General features: G+C 39.7%; 1 protein-coding gene across 2 annotated transcripts in view; it reads right to left on the reverse strand.

Annotated features, from left to right (window-relative positions):
• Window positions 1–2681: 2681 nt before the first annotated feature.
• Window positions 2682–25363, reverse strand: part of ap2b1 (adaptor related protein complex 2 subunit beta 1) — a 313188-nt gene continuing 290506 nt past the window's right edge. For both annotated transcript variants that reach the window (XM_060848300.1, XM_060848299.1), the window contains one exon: window positions 2682–3731. In XM_060848300.1, coding sequence (XP_060704283.1) covers window positions 3657–3731 — 75 coding nt within the window. In that variant the 3' untranslated portion in view covers window positions 2682–3656. The remainder of the gene's footprint in view (window positions 3732–25363) is intronic.

The following is a 25363-nucleotide window of genomic DNA, read 5'->3' on the forward strand; positions in this document are numbered from 1 at the left end:
AAAGATCTGGAACCGGAATATAAATCGGCAATTGGGTGAAGATGGTATTATCGTGGAAGATAGTGAGGAGGAGACGGAAGAACTTAGCAGTACAAACTATGCAAATTGGAGATCCATTGAATTACAGAGATGGATGGCCCTCCCCTGTCAAGGGACCGGTGTCCATTATTATAAAAACAAAAATATATCGAACAATTGGTTGATGAAACTGCAATTTATGAAGACGTCCAAAGTTATTAATTCGATCTTGTTAAGAACAAATTTATTTCCAACACGGGCATCGTTGTCGAACAGAAGACCGTTCAATATCAAGAATTGCAGGAGGTGTAATGATATTTCAGAGACGTTTGCACATATTTCTGGATGGTGTCCATATGTCAAAAACATGAGAATTAAAAGACATAATGGGATAGTAGAGGAATTAGTCAAGTTTGTTAGGAAGAAAGGGTGGATTATATATATAGAACTGCGAATCAAAGATGATACCGGAAAATTTTGGTTACCGGATTTAATTTTTAAGAAAGAACATCAGATTGTCGTGGTGGACATTACTATTAGAACAGACCTACAGATTAACTCTCTTGAGTCGGCTTGGGAAGAAAAGCAAATATAAACATTTAGAAAAAGAAATAATGGACCTTATTGGAGGAGGAAATATATCTTTTTATGGTTTTGTGTTAGGAGCCCGAGGTTCGAAAAGAATACTGAATTAATGAAAGACCTCGGTATCATGAAATTTAAATCTTTCGTCCAGAATATCACAAACCTTGTTTTGTCTTTGACTCTCAAATTGCTACGGATTTTTATGGACTCTTACTATTCTCTATTGACAAAATGTAATAACTTTTTAGTATTAAATTTTAAATATTTTAATATTAGTAATCTTAAATAGGTTTGATTTATACTAGTATTTTAAATTTTACATTTTTAATAATAAAATTGTAGTATTTTAAGTCACATAGTAATGGTGATGGGTAATAGTGGTGATAAATAATTAAAGTACACGCTACACACAACAGGTGATGAGCGGTAACATAGTCTAACGGTTGAAAAACCCAGCTCATCCCTCTCTTCACTGAAATTCTGATTCACATTGTTTTATAGTGTCCCCTTAAAATCTTCTGGCCGTGGTTTTGCGAGATAGGGGTATTCATTCGTCGACGAGCGACATAAAAATCTCGAAAAGGGCATGATCCATTATGTATGGTGAGTGCACAAAATAACCTACCTCTGTTTCTAATTTGTACATCCACACAAAGGAAGTGGCTGAGATGGTGTGTTTTTTCCCCTGTCTGAACTGTCTGGCTTCTTTTTGCTCCTTTTGTCTGTGTGGGGCATGGTGCAATGGACTAACAGCTCACTGCTTTTATCAAGCTTTCAACTTTAACTTTTGATTTCTCCAGAACTGCTTGATCGGCCGAATCCAACTCACCCACGTAACAAACTAGGCCTAAAACTGAAGATTACCAACTAGGAATTATTGAACACTTCAGACCAGTCTGGAGAAACAGCATACATCTGTTAAATTGCCATATATGTATTAACGCTGATCAACACACAGAAGTTACATTTTTGATTATATATCAGCACAGCACTCCTGAACAAATCCACAAACCCATTTAATTCAAGGTAACAAAACAAGGTTGAAGACAGGTAGGATGTGCATTCTCACACAGACAATGTTACATGATACCAATGGTTGTGTCTAAACATTCATGAAAGTTAGAGCAATAAGTATTTAGTTTTGTTCATTTGGTACATAGAGTTGTACAGTATAGAAACAGATGAAGGGGAGGATTAAACAGAAGAGAAAACCGTTAGAGTTACACAGGAAGATACTTACCTTGTTGCTGACATTAACTTCTCCTGACTTTCCATGACAAAAGTCTACCTCATTGGAGACCAGGAGAAGACTTCTGAAGCACACTACATGGTGAAGTACACCAGCATTAAAACAGAGGTAAGCTCTGGAAACAGTGATACCGCGACCTGTTCAATCTAAATTTCTAAAATAACAAGGACATACTATAAAACTAAAACAGAAAATTGTTTGAAGAAACCACCATTGTGAAACATTTTGAGAAAAATAAGTCAAGTGCTGTAGAAGATAAGCCTGCTGTGATGTTTTCCATTATGTGCTTTTCTGATTATTGAATACAGTGCATGTTGAAGGGTAAGGTTCCAATTCAACACATGCTGCTGGTGATCAGAGATTACAATCACCCTGGGTGTTTCAAACTTGACTGTGCGCAGTAGCTCATTCTTAGCAACAAACATTACAGATATACAAAAGCCTGTTAGCACCCAGTTATTAGGGATTAAGGTGCCATGAAACTAACCTTAGCCTGAAAATAGTATATACATTCACTGAGGCTGAATCAAAAGAAATTCTATAAAATCTGATTTTCATTCTGGGCTGTCAAAGCCCAGGCAATCACTTGGGACAGACATATGCCAAGCTACTTATCACTGACAACACAGCTGAAAAATAATCTGGTTGATACTGATGCAACAATCAGCTACAGTGACACACTTAAACACGAGATGTGAACATGCAGAGTATGAAAATAAATGGCAATTATGGCAGAGTGGCAATAATTTGGGTCAGTGAATGCATCATCATTGAAATACAGCGAATAGCATTTCAGTGAAACATTGCCCGCTGCTTTACCACACCACTCTTATTATGTTGACAAACAGTTTATTGAGAACGTGATGGAGTTTTTAAAAAAACTGCAATGAGAGCAAATCATTTACAAAAATTGGAAACCTTCTATGAGGACAGTGTAGAATACCACATAATGTAGGATACCATTTACAATTGTAACTGCAAATAAACCTCTTAGAAGTGGAGAACTTTTGAGGGTGTTCCCAAAGTAGGAAATTCCACAAGTTTCAGCAGTAATACAATATTTTCACCAAAAAAAAACTTTGAAAGGTCAGCAGTTTCAGCAAGAAATACCAGCCTCAAAGACAGTAGGATGTCCAATCAAAAATGAGCATGGGAGGCTGCCAATGGTAATTCGAGCTTCTCTATAGGAGCAGCTACATGAAGCTGTTGGAAAACTTGCAAAGATTCTGCAGTGGAATTGAATGAACATCTGAAAGGACATTCTGTAGAGATGCAAATAAGTGCAACTCTAACAACTGAAAAACACAAAAAAAATCTTCTGTAGGGAAAGAACTTCAAGAGTTTACTTCAGGTCTCTGTATTTGCCTCTTAACATAGCCCCTCCTCTAGTTAAGACGCCCCCTCAACATTTAATTTTTCTTACAGGGAACTATATGCTCTCCCGAATTTGATAGCCTAATTAATTGTAAGTAGCGTTTAAAGCAATCATTAAAACAGAACAAACTTGGCACACAACAAACATATCAGATGGAATAACATCGCCTTGAAATAGTGGTCTCAACAGTGGTTTTTGTTTAGGAAGAAAGTGAACAGAATACAAATGTCTGGCACCAAAAACAGACTGGTTGACAACTTTGATTAAACATATACAATTGTAAATTTCACCATTTAATCAGTACATTTCCATAAAAAAAAGTATATTTTGTTTACGATCCATTTCACATATGCACAGACCGTGGTACTTGCTGAATGGAGTGTAATAAGACATTTACTTCCATCATGTTGGGGGAGCTTGTTCTGATCTTCAGTTTTTGAGGAGCGTGTCATAGACTTGGTAGACGTAATGTGAAACCTCCGGTGCTCTGCACTTCAAAGACAGCTGGGGTGGGAAGTGGGGAAGAGGGAGGAAACAAAAATAATTCTTTAGTTTTAACAGCAATACCATACAGTGGGTACTGTTCAGATATATTACAAAACTCCTTAGCAGGCATATTGATACAATTTGGCAGACATTGCGATACCAGAGAAATAAGAATGCAGGAAGCTGGAACACAGAAATACATTACTAAGGAAAGTGTGAAATATTCACAGTAGGCTGGTCAGCACCTGCGAGAAAAAGATTAGTGTGATACTTTTCATTTGCATCCATTTCAGCTCATTGGAAATGACTCGCCAAGAATGATTTTCGCGCAGATTACAACAGCAACATCCAAGTAGTCATTTTGGACTCAAACTGCTGTTTCCATTTCCACAGCCACTGCCAGAACTACTGAGATTTTAACAGTACTTGTATTTTAATTCAGATTTGCAGCGGAGACAGTATTTTATTATTAATACAACAACAAATGACACCTTTAATGTAGGGAAATGTTGCAAGGTGCTTTGCAGCAGCATTGAAACCATCTGCCACAGAGTCGGGAGGGAGATGGAGGGCAGGTGACCAAAAGCTCAGACAAAGTGATGAAAGAAGCAGCGAGGTTTCAGAGCTCAGGGCTGTAGCAGCTGAAGCTACTTCCACCAATGGTGTGTTGATAAAATCGGAGAATGCAAAAGGGATCGGGAATTGGAGAAGTGCAGTGATTGGAGGAGGTTACAGAGATGGGGAAGGTTGACAGTAGTTAAGAGAAATTTAAAAATTGAAGTATTGCTGAACTCAAGAGTCAATGATGGAGCAATTGGCAAACGCCACGTGTTGGGAGTTCAGATAAAAACAGCAGAGATTGTATGATCTAATGATTTTATTAGCCCAAATGACTATATAAGACATAGGAACAGAAGTAGGCCATGTGGTCCAGCAGGCCTGGTCCGCCATTCAGAGATCATGGCTTATCTGGTAATCGCAACTCCACTTACTTGTCTTACCTCCATAACCCTTAATTCCTTAACTGATTACAAAATCTATCTATCTCAGTCTTCAATATTCTCAAAAATCCACTCTCTGCAGCTCCTTGTGGTACAGAGAAATCCCACAAACTCACTACCCTCAGAGAAGAAATTTCTCCTCATCTGAGATTCCCTCGCTGGTTCTGGACTCTCCCACAGGGGAAACAACCTTTCAACATCTAATCCATCAAACCCCCTCAGAACCTTATGTTATTCAACAAGGTCACCTCTCATTCTTCCAAATTTCAGAAAGTACAGGCCCAGTCAACTCAACCTCCTCGGAACAAAATCCCTTCATTCTTTGGATCCACCTATTAAGCCTTTTCCGGACTACCTCCAATGCTTCTATATATTCCCCTAGTTACAGGGACCAAACCTGTACACAGTAATTTAGGTGTGGCCAAACTAGTGCTTCTATAGTTTGTCCTTATTTGTCTTTGAAATGAAGGCTGACATTCCAATTGTGTTTCTGACTACTTCCTGAATGTATCTGCTAACTTTTCGTGATTTATGCATGAGGTCTTCCAAATCCTTCTGTGCATGAGCTTCCTGCAGTCATTCTCAATTTAAGTAATAGCCAGCTCCTCTATTCCTCCTGCAAAAGTGCACAACCTCACATTATATTCCACCTGCCAATTCCAGCCTACTCACTTAATCTACATCTATCTCTCTCTAGATCCTTTGTGTCATCTTCACCTTTTGCCTTCCCAATTATTTTTGTGCTAACTGCAAACATGGCAATAGTTCCACTTCCCTCACCTAAGTCATTAATATACATTGAAAATAATTACGCCTCCAGCACTGATCCCTGAGGCACCCCAGTATTTATGGGTTGCCATCCTGAAAATACTCATATCCCAACACTCTGACTTCTGTTCATTAGTCAGTACCCAATCCATGCTAATGTACTCCATCCAGCACAATGGCTCTTATCTTAAATAGTTTTATGTCATTTCTGATCAAAAGCCTTTTGGAAATCCAAAGGGCAAAATTACATATAAAATGTATTACATATTATGGTAGTAAATTTGTCATGATTTCCCCTTCATGACACCACAGTCTTAACTGTGTTTTTTAAATGCTCTGTTATTACACACAATATAATAGATTCTAACTCTTTCCAAATGACAAATGTTAAGTTAGCTGACCTACAACAAGTACTTTTTTTTGGTCTCCTTTCCTTTTTGATTAAGAGTGTTACTTTGGCAGTTTTTTCAATCCGCTGGGACTTTTCCAGAATCTAAACAGCCTTGGCAGCTTACTACCAGCACATCCATTACTAGCACATCCACTACCTTCTTTAAAATCTTCGCTTGCATTTCAACAGGTCCAGAGCACTTATTGGCCTTTTGCCTCAATAGTTTCCTTAGTACTTTTTTCTCCAGGGGTGGTTACTGGAATTTATTTCCTCTCTTTTTTTTGCCACTTGATTGGTCAGCGTTTTGGAATGCCATTAGTGTCTTCTACCACGCAGACTGATGCAAAGTATTTATTCAACTCCCCATTCTACTTCCCCAGCCTCATGCTCCAAGAAGTCTTTATTTTTTAAACAAGGATGCAAGCGATCAATTGGACCAGGATAATACTGTTGCTCTATCCTACATATTCCAAAGGCACAGGTGATGCTTTGGCAGTGGATGACCTGAAGCAGTATCTATCACAAGCAATGATAAAAATGTGAAAGCAAGTAATCCTGATGAAGGATATGATATGAACCGGAAGCTCAGCTTTGTCAAATACAGTGCTAAACACTGGCAACATCATATATTCTAGTAATTGTCATAAACTCATCAGCACTTGTGTCCAGTTCTTAAAATACAGGCTGTACAGAACGTTTCCTCTCAAACTGAAATGGGAAAGCATGAACAGGTGCCTAGCATAACAGCAAGAAAGCTGCAATTATTAATGTACCGTGTAAAATGCAGCTGTAGACTTTCAAAACGCTGAACTTTATCCATCAGTCATTTTCTTTATCCCCATCCCCTGAAGAACGTCTCTCATTCCTGAGATCTCGTTCAGCGGAAGCTCCAGCTCTCTCTAAACATGCCCTGGCTCTGCAGCCTTTGAGGTGCCCCTGGTTAAATCGTCTCTTCAGGTGGTTCTCAGACTCTGCAAGCCGTAACACCAAAAGCCCAGGATGTTTCTTGCTGCCAACAGAGAGCCTTCAGGTCGATGCAGCAGGAAGGGATTTTGACGAGCATAGAGAATTGCTGAGCTTTTGCAGGATGAGGCTCCTCACATCAGGCAGATTCCTTTAGCTCTGTAATTACTTCCAGCAACACACAAGCTTGTAAATTTTACAATAATTACAGTTTAGCATGTGACTGGAAGATGACTGCCCATTTACTGTAAGTGAAATGTGTCAGTGCAATTTCAAAGCTTGGTACATTCTTAAATATTATGATCTGAACTTTTTGAATACAAAACATCTAATATATAGCAGATTCAACTCACTTTATGTCTGAGCAATTACATCCATCCATCTTACACTCAACCTATAGAAGGGAAATTGTGAACGATGGAGTACAACATAATATTTAACGAGTGGAATGGAGCAAACTGTATTTGATTTTGAATTGCTCCTTTTAAATTTCTTGGAAATTAACCATTGCCCTCCAAATAGGTTCAGTTTTTTGAGGGGTTTGATGGGCAACCAGAACTCAGATATCAGAATTTTTACAAAAATCCAGGATTGGGTAAAATGCTGCATGGAACGTACACAAAGGATGCTACAGTCCCCTCCACCTGGTTCAAGGGAATTGGGTTCATCTCTCATCTCGGCGGATGCAGTGTCACACTTTTCTTTTTGTTAATCGGGTGACTGACAGCGTTAGAAAGAACTAAGCAAACCCAACAGTCCCCAAACTGAGGAATTCACAGGAAGACTATGTTTGTTTAATAGAGTTCTTAAAAAAATCTAACTTGCCCAGCTACAACAAAATCACAATACTGTGAATGCTGGACATCTGAGATAACACCAGAAAATATTGGAAACACAGGCAGCATCTGTGCAAGGAGGTTTAGCTAATGCTTCAGAGTGATGGAGGTGGAAGATGTATCAAGTGTCATGAGATCATAGAGGTAGGGAAAGGTAGAGGGAGTCGTGGTAGGTCGAGACTGCACAGCGTTTTTTGACAGAGAGCTTCCTGTTGCTTAGCTGTCAGGGCCTTCAATAGCGTTTGATGCAAAAGTGGAGATATTGCTTCTGTACCAAGACATACAGAAGACTTACCAGTTAATAACTCTTGGATGATAACGCCTTGACTCTGCATTCTATAGCCTAATTTGAAAAATTAATCCATTGATCGTATATTACTTCAGAGTACCCAGAGAATGATAGAAAGCTAAATTACTGCAAGTGTTTAGGAAGGTTAGTTATAATCTTAGCAATGACATATTAAGGTTTACACTACTTTCTTTTTCAGTTGTCAGTATCTATTCCCCTGACTGTACTATCCCCAATTAGAATTACATTTCTCTTTTCTACCCCCTCTTGAATGCCCCTCTGTACCATGGGGCTATGGTCATTTTGAATTATGTTGTGTTAAGAGACTGTGTTGTAGAACGTTGCCAAAAGATTTTTGAAATTGGGTAGTTCCAATTCTTTACTAATTGTCCTCAGTATCATCAAGGACCTTCGTTAGGGAGGCAGAATGCGCCTATTCTATTGGAGTAGTTTTCATTATTTTACATTATGTTTGGCTGATGAGCCTGTAGTTGCCTGAGTAAGCAAGTTGCACTGTTTAAATACCTTGTGCTTACAGTTCTGTAGAACCACTCCTGATAAAAAGATATTGTGGAGTTAGATACAAACCATAACACCTAATACACTGTCTCTGCAGGTGCGATGTTTCTTCATTTCTCATAGTGACATCCATGTGGTATCAGAATGAAAATGCAATTTTATTTTCCGCAACGTGTCTAATTTATTTCACATTTGCATATGCCATCATAAATTCTCTCCTAAATCAAGCCAGGCCCAATCAACTGATTTTAGTGTGGTGATGAAACACAATCTATTGAGACTTTACGACTTCATGACGACATACTGAATTTTTAACACCATAGGTGCAGCGCAGTATGACAATCTCTCTTTATACACACCACTCATAACTGCTTCACGTTCAATGCGCTTATTTACGTCTCTGGTTCTGGTATTTTACACTATGTGCTGTATTTGTATACTAAACAATTTTCATGATTAGCCCTTCTTGTAAACCAGAAAGGTGTACTTGGATGGTGAAAGGGCCTGTTCTTTCTATAAACAATTCTCATCCTTCTGTTCTTCAGTTTTCAATAATTAAAAATCAAATCCAACATACACTGATGTGAACTGACAAGATAGAGCAAGATCTTTCAGTTCACCATTTTGTGCAAGCTCTTGGACACAGGAAATTCAAAACCACCACTGTTTTACTCTCTTATGCACAAATATTCATCCATCTTCACACGAAATAGAATGGCCTACCTCAATCACTCCCTGTGACAAAGCAGTCCTTGTTCTAGTAACCATCTGTGCTAATTTCAAAACAAAATTCCCTTCTCATTAAATACTAAAAAATAGAAGTAGTCATTCCTTAGCTTCCAAAATTCCTTATAATTTACCAAATTCTCCTTTTAGTTTTTACTGATCTGGTTGAACCAATTCCAGTACTTCATGTTTCTCCTTAAAATTATATTTTCTCTTCATGGCATCAGCATCTTGAAATTTTATTGTAAGCCACCTAGGACTTTAATGTCTTTTCCAAAAATGAATATATAAAATTACATAATATTCTGTGAGACAGCAGTTGATTGTACAACTTGTACTCCGTGACCACTTATAAACCTTAAAATTCTACCAAACATATTGTTCTGTGGTTTGATGCACTGGTGTTTGCGTTTTCAGGGAGTTATGGAATAATAAATAATCTCCAAGCTAAAATAACTTAATCCTAACAAAACTCTGATGATATGTTGGCTAGGTTGCAAAGAGTGACTAGAGAAAAAAAAGACAGAAATTGGTTTCCATCAGGAAAGGATTATTGAGTGCAGCTGAGGTGCTACAGAACTGTAAGCACAAGTTATTTAAACAGTGCAACTTGCTTACTCAGGCATCTACAGGCTCATCAGCTAAACATAACGTAAAATAATGAAAACTATTCCAAAAGAATAGGCACATTCTGCCTCCATGACGAAGGTCCTTGATGATACTGAGGACAATTAGTAAAGTAAGAATTGGAACTACCCAATTTCCAAAGTCTTTTGGTAATGTTCTACAACACAGTCTCTTAACACAATATAATTCAAAATGACCATAGCACCATGGTACAGAGAGGCATTCAAGAGGGGGGAGAAAAGAGAAATGTAATTCTAATCGGGGATAGTACGGTCAGGGGAATAGATACTGTTCTCAGGCCAGGATCGAGAGTCCCGATGGTTGTGTTGCCTTCCTAGTGCCCCAGTTCAGGATATCTCACCTGGGCTGCAAAGGAACTTGGATTGGGAGGGGCAAAGTCCAGTCATTGTGGTCCACATAGGTACCAACGATATTGGTATAAGGTGGAAAGAGGTGCTACTGAGGGAATATGAGTAGCCAGGGGCTTAATTAAAGCAAAACCAAAAATAGTAATAATCGCCAGATTACTACCAGAGTCACAGGGTAAACGCGTGGCTCAAAGACTGGTGTGGGACAAATAGGTTTGAATTCATGCAACATTATTGCCAGTGCTGGGGAAAGAGGGAGCTGTTCCAATGAGAAAGACTCCACCTGAATCATGCTGGGACCAGAGACCTGGCAAATCACATAACTAGGACTGTGGATAGGGGTATGGTGCATGCATGCCTGTGTTACCATGATATCAAAGGATGGAACAGCATATGTGAATGTCATATTGACTAAGGAACATAAAAACGTAGGGCAATTTGATAATAGAACAAACGTAAAGGCTTCATATCTTAATGCAAGAAGAGTTCAGAATAAGGTAGATGAACTGGTGGCACAAATTTAGGTTAATGGATATGGTCTTGTAGCCATTACGGAACCATTGTTATAAAGAGAACAAAACAGGGAACTTAACATTCAGGAACGTGCGATCATTTAGAAAGACAAGAGGGATGGAATGGTAGTGGGGTAGCATTATTAATAAGAGATGAAATGAAAATAGCTGTCAGAGATGATCTAGGCTCAGATGATGTGGAGTCCATTTGGTAAAAAAAAAATCAAGGGAAAGACAACATTGGTAAGAATAGCATACACACCTCCAAACAGTGGATACTCTGTAGGAAAGGTCACAAATCAACAAATAGTAGGAGCATATAAAAAGAATTATGGGTGACTATAAATTTTCATGTTGATTAGGTTAATTATATTGGAAAGGGTAGCAAATGCAACGAATTCACAATGAGCATATTAGAAAAAATGTCTTCTAGCAATATGTTACAGAACCAACCAGGGAGCAGGCTCCATTGGATCTGGTAATGGGTAACGAGGCAAGTTTAATAAATTACTTCAGAGTGAAAGATCTCCTAGAAAGTAATGATCATAATGTGGTAGAATAAAATATTCAGTTTGAGAGCAAGAAACCTGGGTTGAAAACAAATGTGTAAATAGAGGGAAGTATAATGGATGAGGATAGTTAGCTAAAGTAAACTGGGCAGTTAGATTAGCAGGAATGACAATATGCAACAGTGAGTGACATTTTAGGAGGAAATTCTTGTCTCTCAGCAAAATATATCCCAAAAAGAAGAAAGATTCCGAGAAAGGGATGAACCAACAATAGCTAACCAAGGAAGTTAAAGAGGATATTAAATTGAAAGAAAAAAGGACTATGAGGGCAAACGAGCAAGGAATAAAAAAAAACTGACAAGAGCGTTTTTGAATGTGTCAAAAAAGAGGGGTCAAAGTGAACATAGGCCCATCGGAAAATGAATCTAGGGAGATAATTTTGCGAAACAAGGAAATGGCGACTTAAACAGATATTTTGCACCAGTTTTCACAGTGGAAGATACTTAGAACATCTCATTAATTCTAAAGAATACAGGGAGAAATTAAGTGCCTTCCCCCTTGCCGCAGAAGTAGTATTAGACAAACTAACGGGGCTAAAAACAGATACGTCTTCTGGCCCTGATTCTTGCACCTGAAAAGCCTAAATGAGGTTGCCACAGAAGTCGTGGATTCATTGGTAGTAATTCACCAAAGAATGATTGAATTCTGTAGAAATATCAGTAGGTTGGAAAATTGCCAATATAACTCCCCTATTCAAAAAATGAGGGAGAAAATAAACAGCTAACTACAGGCTAACATTTATTGTTGGAAAAGTATTAGAATCCATTATTGAGGAAGTACTAGCAGAACATTTAGAAAATCATAATCTAATGAAGCAGAGTCAGCATGGTTCCATGAAAGGGAAATCATGTCTAACTAACTTATTAGAGATTTTTGAGAATGTCTTAACCAGAATGGATAGAGGGAAGTCTGTAGATACGTTGTATTTGGACTTCTCGCATGCATTTGACAAGGTACTTCACAAAAGGTTAAGTCATAAGATAACAGCCCAGGGTTTTTAGCTGTAGAATGTTGGCATGGATGGAGAATTGGCTCATGGGCAGGAAACAGCAGTGGGACAAGGTGTGCTTTTTCAGGTTGGATATCTGTAACCAGTGGGGTTCCACAGGTTTTGGTGGTGGGACCACAACCGTTGACAATATATATTAATGACCTTGAGGAAGAAAGCAAATATATTGCAGCCAAGTTTGCAGACAGCACAAAAACAGCAGAAAGACTGGTTACGAGAGGGATACATACAATTTGCAGAAATACATTGATACGTTAAGTAAGCAGACAAAAAGTTGGCAAATGGAATAGGATGTGGAAAAATGTGAAGTTGTTTATTTTGGAAGGGAGAACAAAAGAACAGTGTATTCTTTCAATGGAGAAGAAAACAACAGAAAGCTGCAACATAAAAGGACTTGGAGCTTTTTGCTAGCTTTCTGTATTGCATGCATACAGGCACAGCCTCTTATTTCAAGGAGGTTAGAGTATAAGTATCTTACAAACGTGTTGATGAGACTATGTCTGGAGTACTGTAAGCGATAATGGTCCCCATTTTTAAGACTAGAGACAGTTCAGAGAAGGTTCACTAGGATCATCCCCGTATGGAAGATTATTTTATGAGCAAAAGGTTAAACAGATTGGAGTTGAGAAGAATGAGAAGTGATTCCATTGAAACCCACAGGATTGTGAAGGGGCTTGACAAGGTAAATGCTGAGAGGCTGTTTCCCATCATGGGTGAGTCCAGGACTAGAAGGCATAGTCTCAGAATAAAGGGGCACCAGAATAAGACTGAGGTGAGGAAGGATTTCATCTCTCAGAGGGCTGAGTGCCTTTGGAACTCATTGCCACAGAGAGTTTTGGAGGCAGAGTGCTTGTGTATATTTGAGGCTGAGATGGATAGATTTCTGATCAGTGGAGGAATCAAGGGTTATAGGGAAAGGGCTGGAAAGTGGACATGAGGAGTGTCAGATCAGCTCTGATCCTATTGAATGGCAGAGGGGCCGAACAGCTTGCTCCTGTTCCTACCTCAAAAGAAATCTAAAAATGACACTTTGCAAAATGATGGATTAACAAACACACAGCATTTGAGAGGTGTAATATCAGACCAGTGGAAATTCTGGATTACTGAGAATATTTCTTACATGAAAAGTTACTTGCTTCCAAAATCAAATGTAAGCTCGATAACCTTGTTGACACTAAAATAATAAAACAGCATTAGCAGAATGTGCAGCTGAAGTTGTACATACAGAGTTATATTTGTTAAATAGATGAATGAATAAAAGGAAAATTAAATTTAACAATAGAAAATGAAAAGCAAGGAATACTGAATGAAAAATTATGTGGCATTAACAATGATGAATAAAAAGACATGAAGTTATACAGGATGGGAAACATTATGGTCAAGAGGTAGCTTGTTCAAAGGATAAAAACTATTAAATGATACCAATTAGGGAAATGGGAACAACAGCTTTTGAAGCAGGCAGGCAACTAGAACCAGTGTACACAGAATTAAATTTATGAAAAGCCAATTTAAAACAGATAATCAAAGTTAGCGAGACACTCTGAATAATTTATGAAGCAAGGGTATTAAAGGCAAATTATTAAGCATACTCAATATGCAGATTTTCTCATCCTTGTGTTTCCTCAAGTGCGAACACACAGTATGTGAATGATTAATGGAATTCCTGCATTGTTTTTTATTTCTCAGGATTGGGAGTATGATGGAGCTGTGACTTTACAGGCAGATTATATCACTTGCATAGGGGTTGAATTGTTGGAGTTTTGTTTTGATAATGTATAAGCAGTACTTTAGGAAATACTGCCAGTCTTAGTAGCTCTACAATGTTGAAACTGAAATCACCAAAATGACTAAAACAATCAGGAACAAAAATGTTTTCAATCTCTATTAAAGTTGTCAGAGTGTTTGCATTGCCTCAGAAATACTAGCATTAGGAAAAATTCTAATCGCAGCCTAGTGGAATGTACGCTATGAATTTGATGCCAATATCATATGAAAAATTAACTACTCTCCTGGGCTATAAACTTGATTTTGAGTTGAGGTCACAGTAAAAGGTTACATAAAACCAGAATCAGAATTATTTACAAGACAATAAAAAATACAGATGAAGATCGAGACAAAGTTAAGGTAACTTAGATGACAGATTTTAAAAGGTCTTCAGCAACTGGGTATATGCCTTGACTTTCAAATTCTCATCCTCTTCTTCAAAAGCCTTCATGATTTTGCTAGTCCCTATCTCTGCAATCTCCTCCAATCCTACAACCTACCAAAAATCTCTGTGTTGCTCTTCTCCTTCAGCTGACTGGGCTCTAGGTTCCAAAATATATTTATTGCACCTTTCCTTTTTCTGACCGCTTGATTTTTTTTAACAATATCCCCATAAATCTTTTAACATCTCTTGTAGTAACAACACTGCACATTTACTTTCTCCCTCCCCAGTATCCAAAAGCCCAGACACACCTTCCAGGTGAAGCAGTGCTTTACTTGCACTTCACTCCATCAAGTCTACTGCATTCGCTGCTCACAATGTGGTCACTTCTCTGTTAAGGAAACAAAGCGTAGACTGAGTGACTGCTTTGCAGAACACCTACGCTCTGTTTGCAAAGAAGACCCTGAGCTTCCAGTTGCCTGCTACTTCAACACTGCACCTTGTTCCCTGGCCAACATTTCTGTCAGAGGCTTGCTGCAGTGCTCCAGTGCAGCTCAGCACAAGCTGGCATTTATAAATTCTGTGTGTTAGGATTGTGCCCTCCACTATCACCTGATGAAGGAGCGACTCTCCGAAAGCTAGTATGCTTCCAATTAAACCTGTTGGACTATAACCTGGTGTTGTGTGATTTTTAACTATGATTAAACTGAATGGTGAAACAGGCTCAAAGGGGCACAATGGCCTCCTTCAGTTTCCAGGATAAAGGCAGTATACAAATGAAAGTTGCTGTCAGCTGGATAAAGATAACTAGAGTTTTGTTACTTAACAATTCACAACCCCTGTAATTGTTTTAGTTGCTATACTTTTACTCCTGTGGAATGATAATGAACCAGATTTGCTGTGAAAATACAGTGAGCCTACCTGTGCTCAACTTTATTTATATGCAAATGAGATAACCACTATGACAACCTCACATGTGCAATTAAATGTGGAAATCTGGATGCTGCTGTCTGAGATGCAATGTTGTATTGTACGCTTTCCAAAAATGGCATCATTCCACCTGATTGACCATTTAACCACCACGGAACAATTTAAAGTTGCAGAATTTAAACCACAGAAAAAGATTAAATGCATTGGAAAGGCCCAGGGCTCATTTATTCCAGTTTGTGCACACATTTTGAAGTGTCGTAGGTCTCATTTATTACTAAAAAAAACTTGCTGCTACAGAAAATTAACTTTCTTTTTAAAAATGTGGAGACTCATTCCGACAGCCTTTAATAGTTGGTAGAGATTTTAAAATTAAAACCCGCTTAATGACCTTTCAATCTCTCATTGTGTGTTCTGGATTTGACTGAATACTGAATTGGGGCCACATCATGAGTCTGTGGTTAGCATAGCTGCCAGGTAGTGCCAGGGAGACGGGTTCAATTCCAGCCTTGGGTTTGTGTGGAATTTGCACAGTGTCTACTTGGGTTTCTTATAGATGCTTTGGTTTCCTCCCACAGTCCAAGGATGTGCAGGTTAGGCTGAGTGGCTATACTAAACTGCCCATAATGTGTAGGCTAGGTGGATTAGCTAGGGGAAATCCAGGGTTACAGAGCTAGTATTTGGGGGGGGGGCGCGGGGGTCTAGGGGAATGCTCTTTGGAGGGTCAGTGTGGATTCGATGGGCTAAAAGGCCTGTTTCCACATTGTAGTGATTCTATTACTCAATATTCCTACTTGCACCCGCTCGTTCAACTTCTGTACTGCTTGTTAACAATCCTCCAAAATGACTGCTTGAGATGATGACTTGCTTACTCTGACAGCTTCCAGGTGTTCTGTCGAGTGCGAAGGAATTTTGGGCCTTTGAATTATAACAATGTTCTCAAACCAGAGAAGTCTATGGGCAAGGGCAAGTCTCAAACCCTCATCCAGTCACCTCTCAGTTAAAAATCCTGGTCCAATGTAATTTACAAGTACATTAAAATGATTATCTTCATGTTATTGGTTAGGGTTAATCTTCCTTCCCCTCATTTTGAAATATCTATTATTAAAGGAGTAATTCTATCGTATGGGAGAGAGAGGTTGGACAGTGTCATTTCTACACAAACACTGGGTCTTTATGGTCACAAAGTGGCCCTGGATAGCTTTTTTCTATGAAGAGCTTTTTCCTACAATACTTCATTGACATTTTACAAAACTGATTTTTAAATCTCAAGTACTCGAACCGAGTATGAAATCGTATGAGTTGCCATGGAAACCAGCATCCTCTGGTTAAGCAACTACATTAGAGGCAACTTCTCTGCTTTGTTCTTTGAAAATGTCACTCACAAACAGGCACAAATGTTGCAATGATTTCTAAACAGCCAAACCAGGCTCAGTAAACATGAAAAATACACTTAAATATTTTCTGTTGTTGTGGTTCTGTTTGCCGAGCTGGGAGTTTGTGTTACAAACGTCTCGTCCCCTTTCTAGGTGACATCCTCAGTGCTTGGGAGCCTCCCGTGAAACGCTTCTGTCATGTTTCCTCCGGCATTTATAGTGGTTTGTCTCTGCTACTTCCAGTTGTCAGTTGTTGTCCGCTGCAGTGGCCGGTATATTGGGTCCAGGTCCATGTGTTTGTTGATAGAATCTGTGGACGAGTGCCATGCCTCTAGGAATTCCCTGGCTGTTCTCTGTTTGGCTTGCCCTATAATAGTAGTGTTGTCCCAGTCGAAGTCATGTTGTTTGTCATCTGCATGTGTGGCTACTAAGGATAGCTGGTCATGTCGTTTCGTGGCTAGTTGGTGTTCATGGATGCGGGTTGTTAGCTGTCTTCCTGTTTGTCCTATGTAGTGTTTTGTGCAGTCCTTGCATGGGATTTTGTACACTACATTGGTTTTGCTCATGCTGGGTGAGTTGTTGTCTGAGAGTGGCTGTTGGGTTGTGTGCTGTTATGAGTCCTAGTGGTCGCAGCAGTCTGGCTGTCAGTTCGGAAACATCACAGAAGCGCTTCACAGGAGGCTCCCAAGCACTGAGGATGTCACCTAGACAGGGGACGAAGCGTTTGCAACACAAACTCCCAGCTCGGCGAACAGAACCACAACAACGAGCACCCGAGCTACAAATCTTCTCCCAAACTTTGAATTAAATATTTTCTGTTTAAAAAAAAGAGCCAAATTTCAAGACTGATTCCAGTGTATGTTATGATCTAGTGGGCAAAGGCTGCCCTGGCAATGAATTGTAGTTGGTGGGCTGAAGTGGGCCTTTGCTTCCCAAGCTTTGTAAGCTGGTGAATCAGCTGTACTCTTACTCTAAATCCTTATCCCACAGCCTGTGCGGGCAGGGCTTCTGTGAGAACTGACTGGAGCTTGGACCTATTGTCCTTCATGGTAGGATGACCAGCTGGCAGCCACTGTCCAAACTTTTACAAGGAACAGTTACCATCCAAAACATAATATAAGGCCCACTGTGCTGAACATCCTATGCTATGATGAATGTGCCAACGGCAGAACAGAAGCAAAGAAAATAATGCTGGCAATCAAAGTAATTACATCATTTTAACACCTTCAAAGAGAAGAGAAATTTCATAATGCACAGAGAGATGTTGGCTTGAATACAAGTGATAGGGGGGTGAGATGGAAGCTTTCAGGAAATGTTAAGAGCCTGTAGTCTGATTATTCATGCATTAAAGGCTGTGTTGAGAACTGGACAAAAAGCAGATGAAAAGGTGCAGAATCGGAGATGACCACTTGGATTCCAGCGAGGGATAAAGATGAGAAAAGGAATTGGCATTAAAAGAACACTGCTTAGAATTTAGATGGTATGTAAATGTTTGCTTACAGATTTTGAAGAAGCATGCAAATGGGTTGACTGGATCAACCTCTTGATGGTACTGAAAGCAGTAGGAGTTGACTGGGAGGTAAAGAACTCATACGAAATCAAACTGCAAGCCAAAAGGGAATTAGCATCGTTTGCAATTGGAAGACAAATTCGTCAAGGGTGATGTTTATCACCAGTCGCCTTCAAAGTCTATGCAAAAGACATTATCAATAAGTTTTTGACCACAAGAAACCTAGTTCAGATTGGGGAGGCGAATGATAACATCAGCTAGATTTGCAGACGATAAAGCACTTGTAGCAAGCACAGGGGGAGGTATATAAGAACCAGTAGTTAGATTAGTAACAGCAAGCATGAACCCTGGATGTAAGTAAACACTGACAAGACCAAAGATGCATATCTGTTAATTGCCAAGGAACATTCACATATTCATAGAAGGAAGAGAACTACAATAGGCACAAGAACTCAGTATTTAGGAAGCATAATATCCATAGATGGAAAACACAATGAAGAAATAAAAGCGATACCTGATGGGAAAAGCTGTATTTCATCAGACAAGACATCTGCCTACCAGAAAGTTGAATAAACAACTCAAGAACTTAGAAAAGAGCCTGATTTGGAGAGTTGTTTTAAATGGATGTCAGATTTGGACCTGATGGAAAGAGAAGATCAACTTGCTAAATAGCTAAAATGGATTTAGAGGAGAACGGAAATGAACAGCTAGACAGAAAAAGCAACAAATGAAGTGTTATGGACAGAGAGTAAACAAAGGAACTTGCTAAATGTAATTAGGAAAAGACAGAGTCACGACTGGCGACGTCCGCAAAGGAAATAGACTAGTAAGAGTCATTACAGAGGTAGGAAATGAATAGACGAATAATTGTTGAATGCATGAAAATTGAAGCAAGTTACAAGATAATGATGACTGGCACAGGGTAGAGAGACATGACAAAAGCTGTGATCTATGGATTTTTTCAGCACACATGATGATGAAGTCAGCAGAGCAACTGTGGTTATACACAAATAGCAATCCTTAAAAAAAAGTGACAGGGCATATTGATACTATGGTTGATAAAAGCACATCGGTTACTTGAGGTTATGAACAAAAGAACTGATCATGCTAGAACACTTAAATCACTGGTCTGGACACCACACATCAGAAAAGATGTAAGTCCTCAAATGGCTACAGGGGAGGTTTTCAATGGATGAGGAATGATTTGGAGACGTCGGTGCTGGACTGGAGCTAGTGCTTCCGAATAAACCTGTTGGACTATAACCTGGTGTTGTGAGATTTTTAACTTTGCACACCCCAATCCAACACCAGCACCTCCAAATCGAGAAAAGGTAGGAACAGTTAGCACTCATCCTTTGGAACAGAGACAGTTACACGGTGACATAATAGAAGTTTTCAAGATGATGACATGTCCTAATTGAACAAAACTACAATTTCCTCTTGGGTAAACAACTAGAGGTCACAGATTCAAAATAATTGACAAAAGGTCTACAGGGGAGATGAAGAGACTATTTCTTACTCAGCACTGTTAGAATCTGGAGCACTGTACCAGAAAAGTCAGAAGAGGTTAATCATCTCAGAGATATACTTTAGTTGAGATGATTAACCTTAAATGATTATAACCATCTTCCTTTGTACAAGGTATGACTGCATCCAATGGCACGTTTTTCGTTTGATTCTGACTGACTCCTGTTTTGTTGGGTCTACACAGTATTGCACTCATTATGAATGCTGCCTCGATACCAAGGGCATCACTCCACTTCACCTTTGGAGCTCAACCCTTGAACTACATTTTGGCCCAGGCTGTAGCAAGGTCAGAAGCTGAATGACCCTGACAAGAAGTCAAACTGAGTGTCAGCGAGCTGCGTATTGCTCAGCAAGTGCCATTATTCGCTCTGTTAATGACCCCTTCCATTACATTGCTGACGATCAAATGTACAACGATGAGACAGTAATTAGCCAGATTGGGTTTGTCCAGTTTCTGTACAGGATATATTTGGGTATTATAACCATAGTGGAACAGCTTCTTAACTGTAGTGACCAATTCTGCAGCACAAATCTTCAGTACTATTGATGCAATATTTCCAGAGCTCATAGCCTTCGCAGTAACCTGTACATTCAGCTTCTTCTTAGAATCACAGAATAGAAACAGGCCCTTCAGCCCAACCAGTCCATACCAAAAGTAACCCAACCAGATCCATTCTCCTACCCTATTACCCTATATTAAACCAGGACCTAACCTGCAGATCCCTTCCACACTATGGGAAATTTAACATGGTCAATTCACCTAATCTGCACATCTTTGGACTGTCAGAGGAAACCGGAGCACCCAGAGGAATCCCTCGCAGACACGGGGAGAATGTGCAAGCTCAACACAGACAGTCGGTCACCCAAGGCTGGAATCGAACCAGGATCTCTGGTGCTGTGAGGCAGCAGTGCTAACCACAGAGCCAATGTGCCACTCTTTGTAGACTGGCATCTATGATGCTGGGGACCTCAGGAGAAGGATGAATCATTTACTCAGGATTTATGACTGAATTTGGATGCAAACACTGCAGCATTACCTTTTGCACCGACGTGCTGCCACTCGCCCCCTGCTCCCCAATCACTGAGGATGGGGCTTTTTGTGGATTTCCTTTTAATTGTTTACTTTTCATGAGTGGATGCAGCAGGAAAAGTATGTTGCTAGAATGGGGTGATGTTAGCTGGGAGGAGGATTGTGTGGAAAGTCAACACCCACACCCGATTAGTTGGACCACACTGCTATATAATTACTACGCAAGTTGAATAAATGGGTGCTGGGTGTATTAATGGTGTATTCTGGTCTCCTGTGGACACATTCCAATGCAGCTGGATTCCAGAAGAATCCTAATCACATTGTCACTGTCTGAGGTTGGTTTACAATGGTTAGGTTTTGAACATACTCTTTGAATAAGGCTTCAGAACAAAACAGCTCGAGTAATTAGAATGTGAAATAATAATATCTCTAATGCATCAATACTCCCTACATCATTCTACTTGACATTAGTAGCAAAGACCTGCCAACTGTCAAAGGAAAGCTACCAAACACTATATAATTCCTAGCTATCCTGAGGTGAACAACAAAACATTTTATCATGAACGAATACAAAACATTTAAACCCATCTTGTGACACTCAAAACACTCAATCCTCGAGTTAGATGTAACACTAACATTATTTCAGTACTTGAAAATAGATGCTTTAAAAATGAAGTACTGGGATTCCCAAATGTCAGAGGTCACAAGTTTGATCTGATTAAATTATGTGATTGCAAAGGTATTGGTACTACAATTAATCAAAGAGTACTTGGTCTAACAAGGGCAGGCAATCAGCCAGTGGTCCCGTCCTCAGTATTATCCAGAGACTCCTGCCAGACACTACAGTCAAGAGACATGATTAGGTTTGCCTATTATGGCCCTTTTGAACAGTACCCAGACAAGTTCACATTCTGGGCAATGTGACGGACAATGAGCAAAGTCCATGGTATTCTATCTCAACAATGGATGGAGGGGAAAGACGAGATGAAAGCCTTCTAAATGGCATGATTGATACGGGATTACTCTGCGTTGGCGCTCCCTTCCCTCCAATCTCTGATGGTCTTGGTCCACCAGAACTTCAGTGGCATCCTGGTGAAATGGCATCAACCACCACAGGATCGAATCAACTGTCAGTCACAAACTAAATCCTAACCAAACAGGATGGTGGCAAACTAAGCAAGCTTGGTCTTTTCCTGTCTGTCTATGTGGCACCTTTCGGCACAATTCACCACACCATCTTCCTTCAACAATTATTCTTGATCATCTATCTAGAAATAGTGAGAAGATCACCTACTATGGTTTCTCTTCCCACTGTTATCACTGGTGTCCCCCACAAAGCTACCTTTGGCATCCTCTAATTTCTTATCAACATTTCAATGACAATCATTTGTACTGTAAAGACATGAATATCAATAAATGATACGTTTGCATTTATACAGAGCATTTTATAAACACCAGACTTTTTAAAGTACTGACTTCAGCACTGCATTCTGCGACCCATCTGCTGCTCCTACTTTATTAGATTGTTTGTCCAACACCAAATATTTATGAACTGCAATGTTCACCATCAGGAAGACCGACACTGTCTTCAGTCCCCACTACCATCTCTTTGCTGCCAATTGTGTCTTAGACCATTCATGACCTTGGTGTTGTATCTGATCGCAAGCTGAGACTCTGACTGCAGAGGCAGATTATCACAAAACCCAACAACTTTCACCACAATAGCGGCCAACAATGCCCTCTCCAGTTCCTTTTCTGCTGAAAGGTTGGACCAGTTGAGCCCGTGGACTCGATCAGCCCAATAATCTCCTACCTTCCACGCTTTTGCATTTAATGCATTCATAGGAAGGGCTGCAGGACCAGAATTTTATTGCCCATTCCTAATTAGCAGTCAGCTGGCAGTGAGCCACTGCTGCAGTTTGTGGTGAAGATAATCTCAGAGCAGCTGGAGAGGGAATTCCAGGACTTTGGTCTTGTGGCAATGAGAGAATGGCAATATATTTCCAAATACAGGTAACGTGTGGCTTTCGTGTGAGTCAGCTGTCCTTGTTCTTACTGAAGGTGGCCATGATTTCACCTGCCAAGGCCCTAAACTCTAGAATTCCTTCCCTATCCCTTACCTTTTCTTGTATAAAACTCTTCTGAACAAAATATCTTTGTTTGATAATGCCTGAGAGGTGCCTTACAACAATTAACTATTTTTAAGGCACTAAATTTATGCTACCTGTTGTTTCAGTAAAAAGATACTAATGCTGTTTCTCCATGGTTTCTATCAAAAGCACTGATAATTTATAGAATCCCTTGGCAAATTCCAACCTGTCTTCATCTCAGCTTAGTGTATAAAGGGTTTTCTGCTTGTGTTATCATTTTAAAATTCAAATTGCTACAATGGACATAATTAAGCTAAAATTATCATTAATCCTAACTTTAAATCAAAATTATATAACGTGCTGAAAAGTAAAATTATATAGCACCAAAGCTCAATTGAGCATTCAGCTTAGTGATGTATGACTGATGTGAATTTTATCTCTCTAATTTAAGACCATTTTAGACAAAATAGCAAATTAAAGAACTTGACAACGGCAAATATATAGACCAGTTTTGCACACCGCAGCCTAATTAAATAACTTCATGACATGCTTTATTCTAAAAATACAGAACATTTACAAAGCCTAGCTCTGCAGTTTGTTTGACAAGCCCCATTAAGTATTCAGCATTACATATAAAATGGTAGAATTAAAGGTTGGTAGTTTTGCCTCAGCCCATCAGGTTCAACTGGACAGCTTTTTAATGCCTTTCAAAGATACAAAGCTGTAATTAAAATGCACTGTGAAGTCTGTTCCTCTACAGAAAGTCACAATTGATGCTTAACTGCAAGTAAACCTGATTTGCTGCTAACAGTATCTCTGCTACCACAGGACTGTCCTCTCTGACCGAAATTTGCATCCGCCCCTCACCTGGATGATTGTCTCTTTCTTAAAAGGAAACTGCTCTGTCTCCTTGTGTTATGTTAGCCTATTTTTGTTCTCTTCTATCATTGTTTTGTTAAAGCACTGGGAAAGATATAAAAGAGACCTAAGGAGCAACGCTTTCACACAGAGGGTGGTACGTGTATGAAATGAGCTGCCAGAGGAAGTGGTGGAGGGCTGGTACAATTGCAACATTTAAGAGGCATTTGGATGGGTATATGAATATGGGAGGGATATGGGCTGGGCGCTGACAGGTGGGACTATTGGGTTGGGATATCTGGCCGGCATGGATGGGTTGGATCGAAGGGTCTGTTTCCATGCTGTACATCTCTATGACTCTATGCTCAAACATTAATCTAGTCAGGATGTGGCTTAAAAAATGCTAAATTCTGTCAGGGGAACTACCAATATAAATTCCAGGGATTCTTCATTTGTTTGTGTAACCTTTAGCATAAACCACAGGTGGGTACGGTGACAGCTGCTGTGACCTACCTTATTTTTGAGCCAATGTAACAGGGCAAACTCCACTGTGCCTGTTGAATTCGACTGTCCTGCACGTTGCAGGATGTGCGAGATGATAGCGGTGGAGCAAGAGCAAAGGGGCATCTGGGACCTTGGTTAACGAATGGTGAACAATTTAACCACTGAGACATAGGGATTAAGAAAGAAACAGATAAATGACAAAGGAGAGTGAAATGGAGGCAAATCAGCCCTGGAAAACAAAACAAAGGAAAGAAAGATTAGATGGGGTGAAAGTTGTTAAGTGTGTTCAGGAAGATTTCCTCAAGTAGTATACAGAGCGTCCTACTTGGGAAGTGGCAAAATTGGACCTACAGGTCAAGACAGGTGACAGAGGTGACAGTGGGGGAGCACTTTGGGATCAGTGACCATAGCTCTATTAATTTTAAAATAACTATGAAAAGGGACAACACTGGTCCACAGGTTCAAGTTCTAAATTGGACAAGGTGAATTTTGATGGAATTAGACAGGAGCTTGCAGGGGTTGATTGGAGTAGTTTGTTTGCAGGTAAAGGGACCTCGGACAAGTGGGAGGCCTTTAAAAGTGAGATAGCTAGAGTTCAAGATCTATATGCACCTGCGAGGGTGAAGGGTAAGGTTAGCAGGAATAGGGAATCTAGATGACAAGAGATATTGAGGCTTTGACCTGAAAAAAGAAGGTGTGGCTCAGGTACAGGCAGCTGAGATCAAAGGAATCCCTGGAGGTATATAGTGGATACAAGAGTTTACTGAATAAGAAAATCAGGAGGGCAAACGGGGGGGTATGAGATAGCTTTGGCTGAGAAGATTAGGGCAAATTCAAATAGATTCTTGAAGTATATTAAAGGAAAAAGAATAATTAGAGAGAGAGAGAATAGGAATCCATAGGACCAAAATGGACATGTATGTGTGGAACCGGAGGAGATGGGCGAGGGCCTCAATGAATATTTCTCCGCTGTGTTTGCTGTGGAGACAGACATGAAGACTTGGAAACTTGGGGAAGTTAGTGGTGATATCTTGGGAACAGTCCATATCACAGTAGAGGTGGTGTTGGATGTATTAGAATGTGTGAAGATGAATAAGTCTCCTG

Source organism: Hemiscyllium ocellatum, chromosome 31, assembly GCF_020745735.1.
Source record: "Hemiscyllium ocellatum isolate sHemOce1 chromosome 31, sHemOce1.pat.X.cur, whole genome shotgun sequence".
Classification (NCBI taxonomy): domain Eukaryota; kingdom Metazoa; phylum Chordata; class Chondrichthyes; order Orectolobiformes; family Hemiscylliidae; genus Hemiscyllium; species Hemiscyllium ocellatum.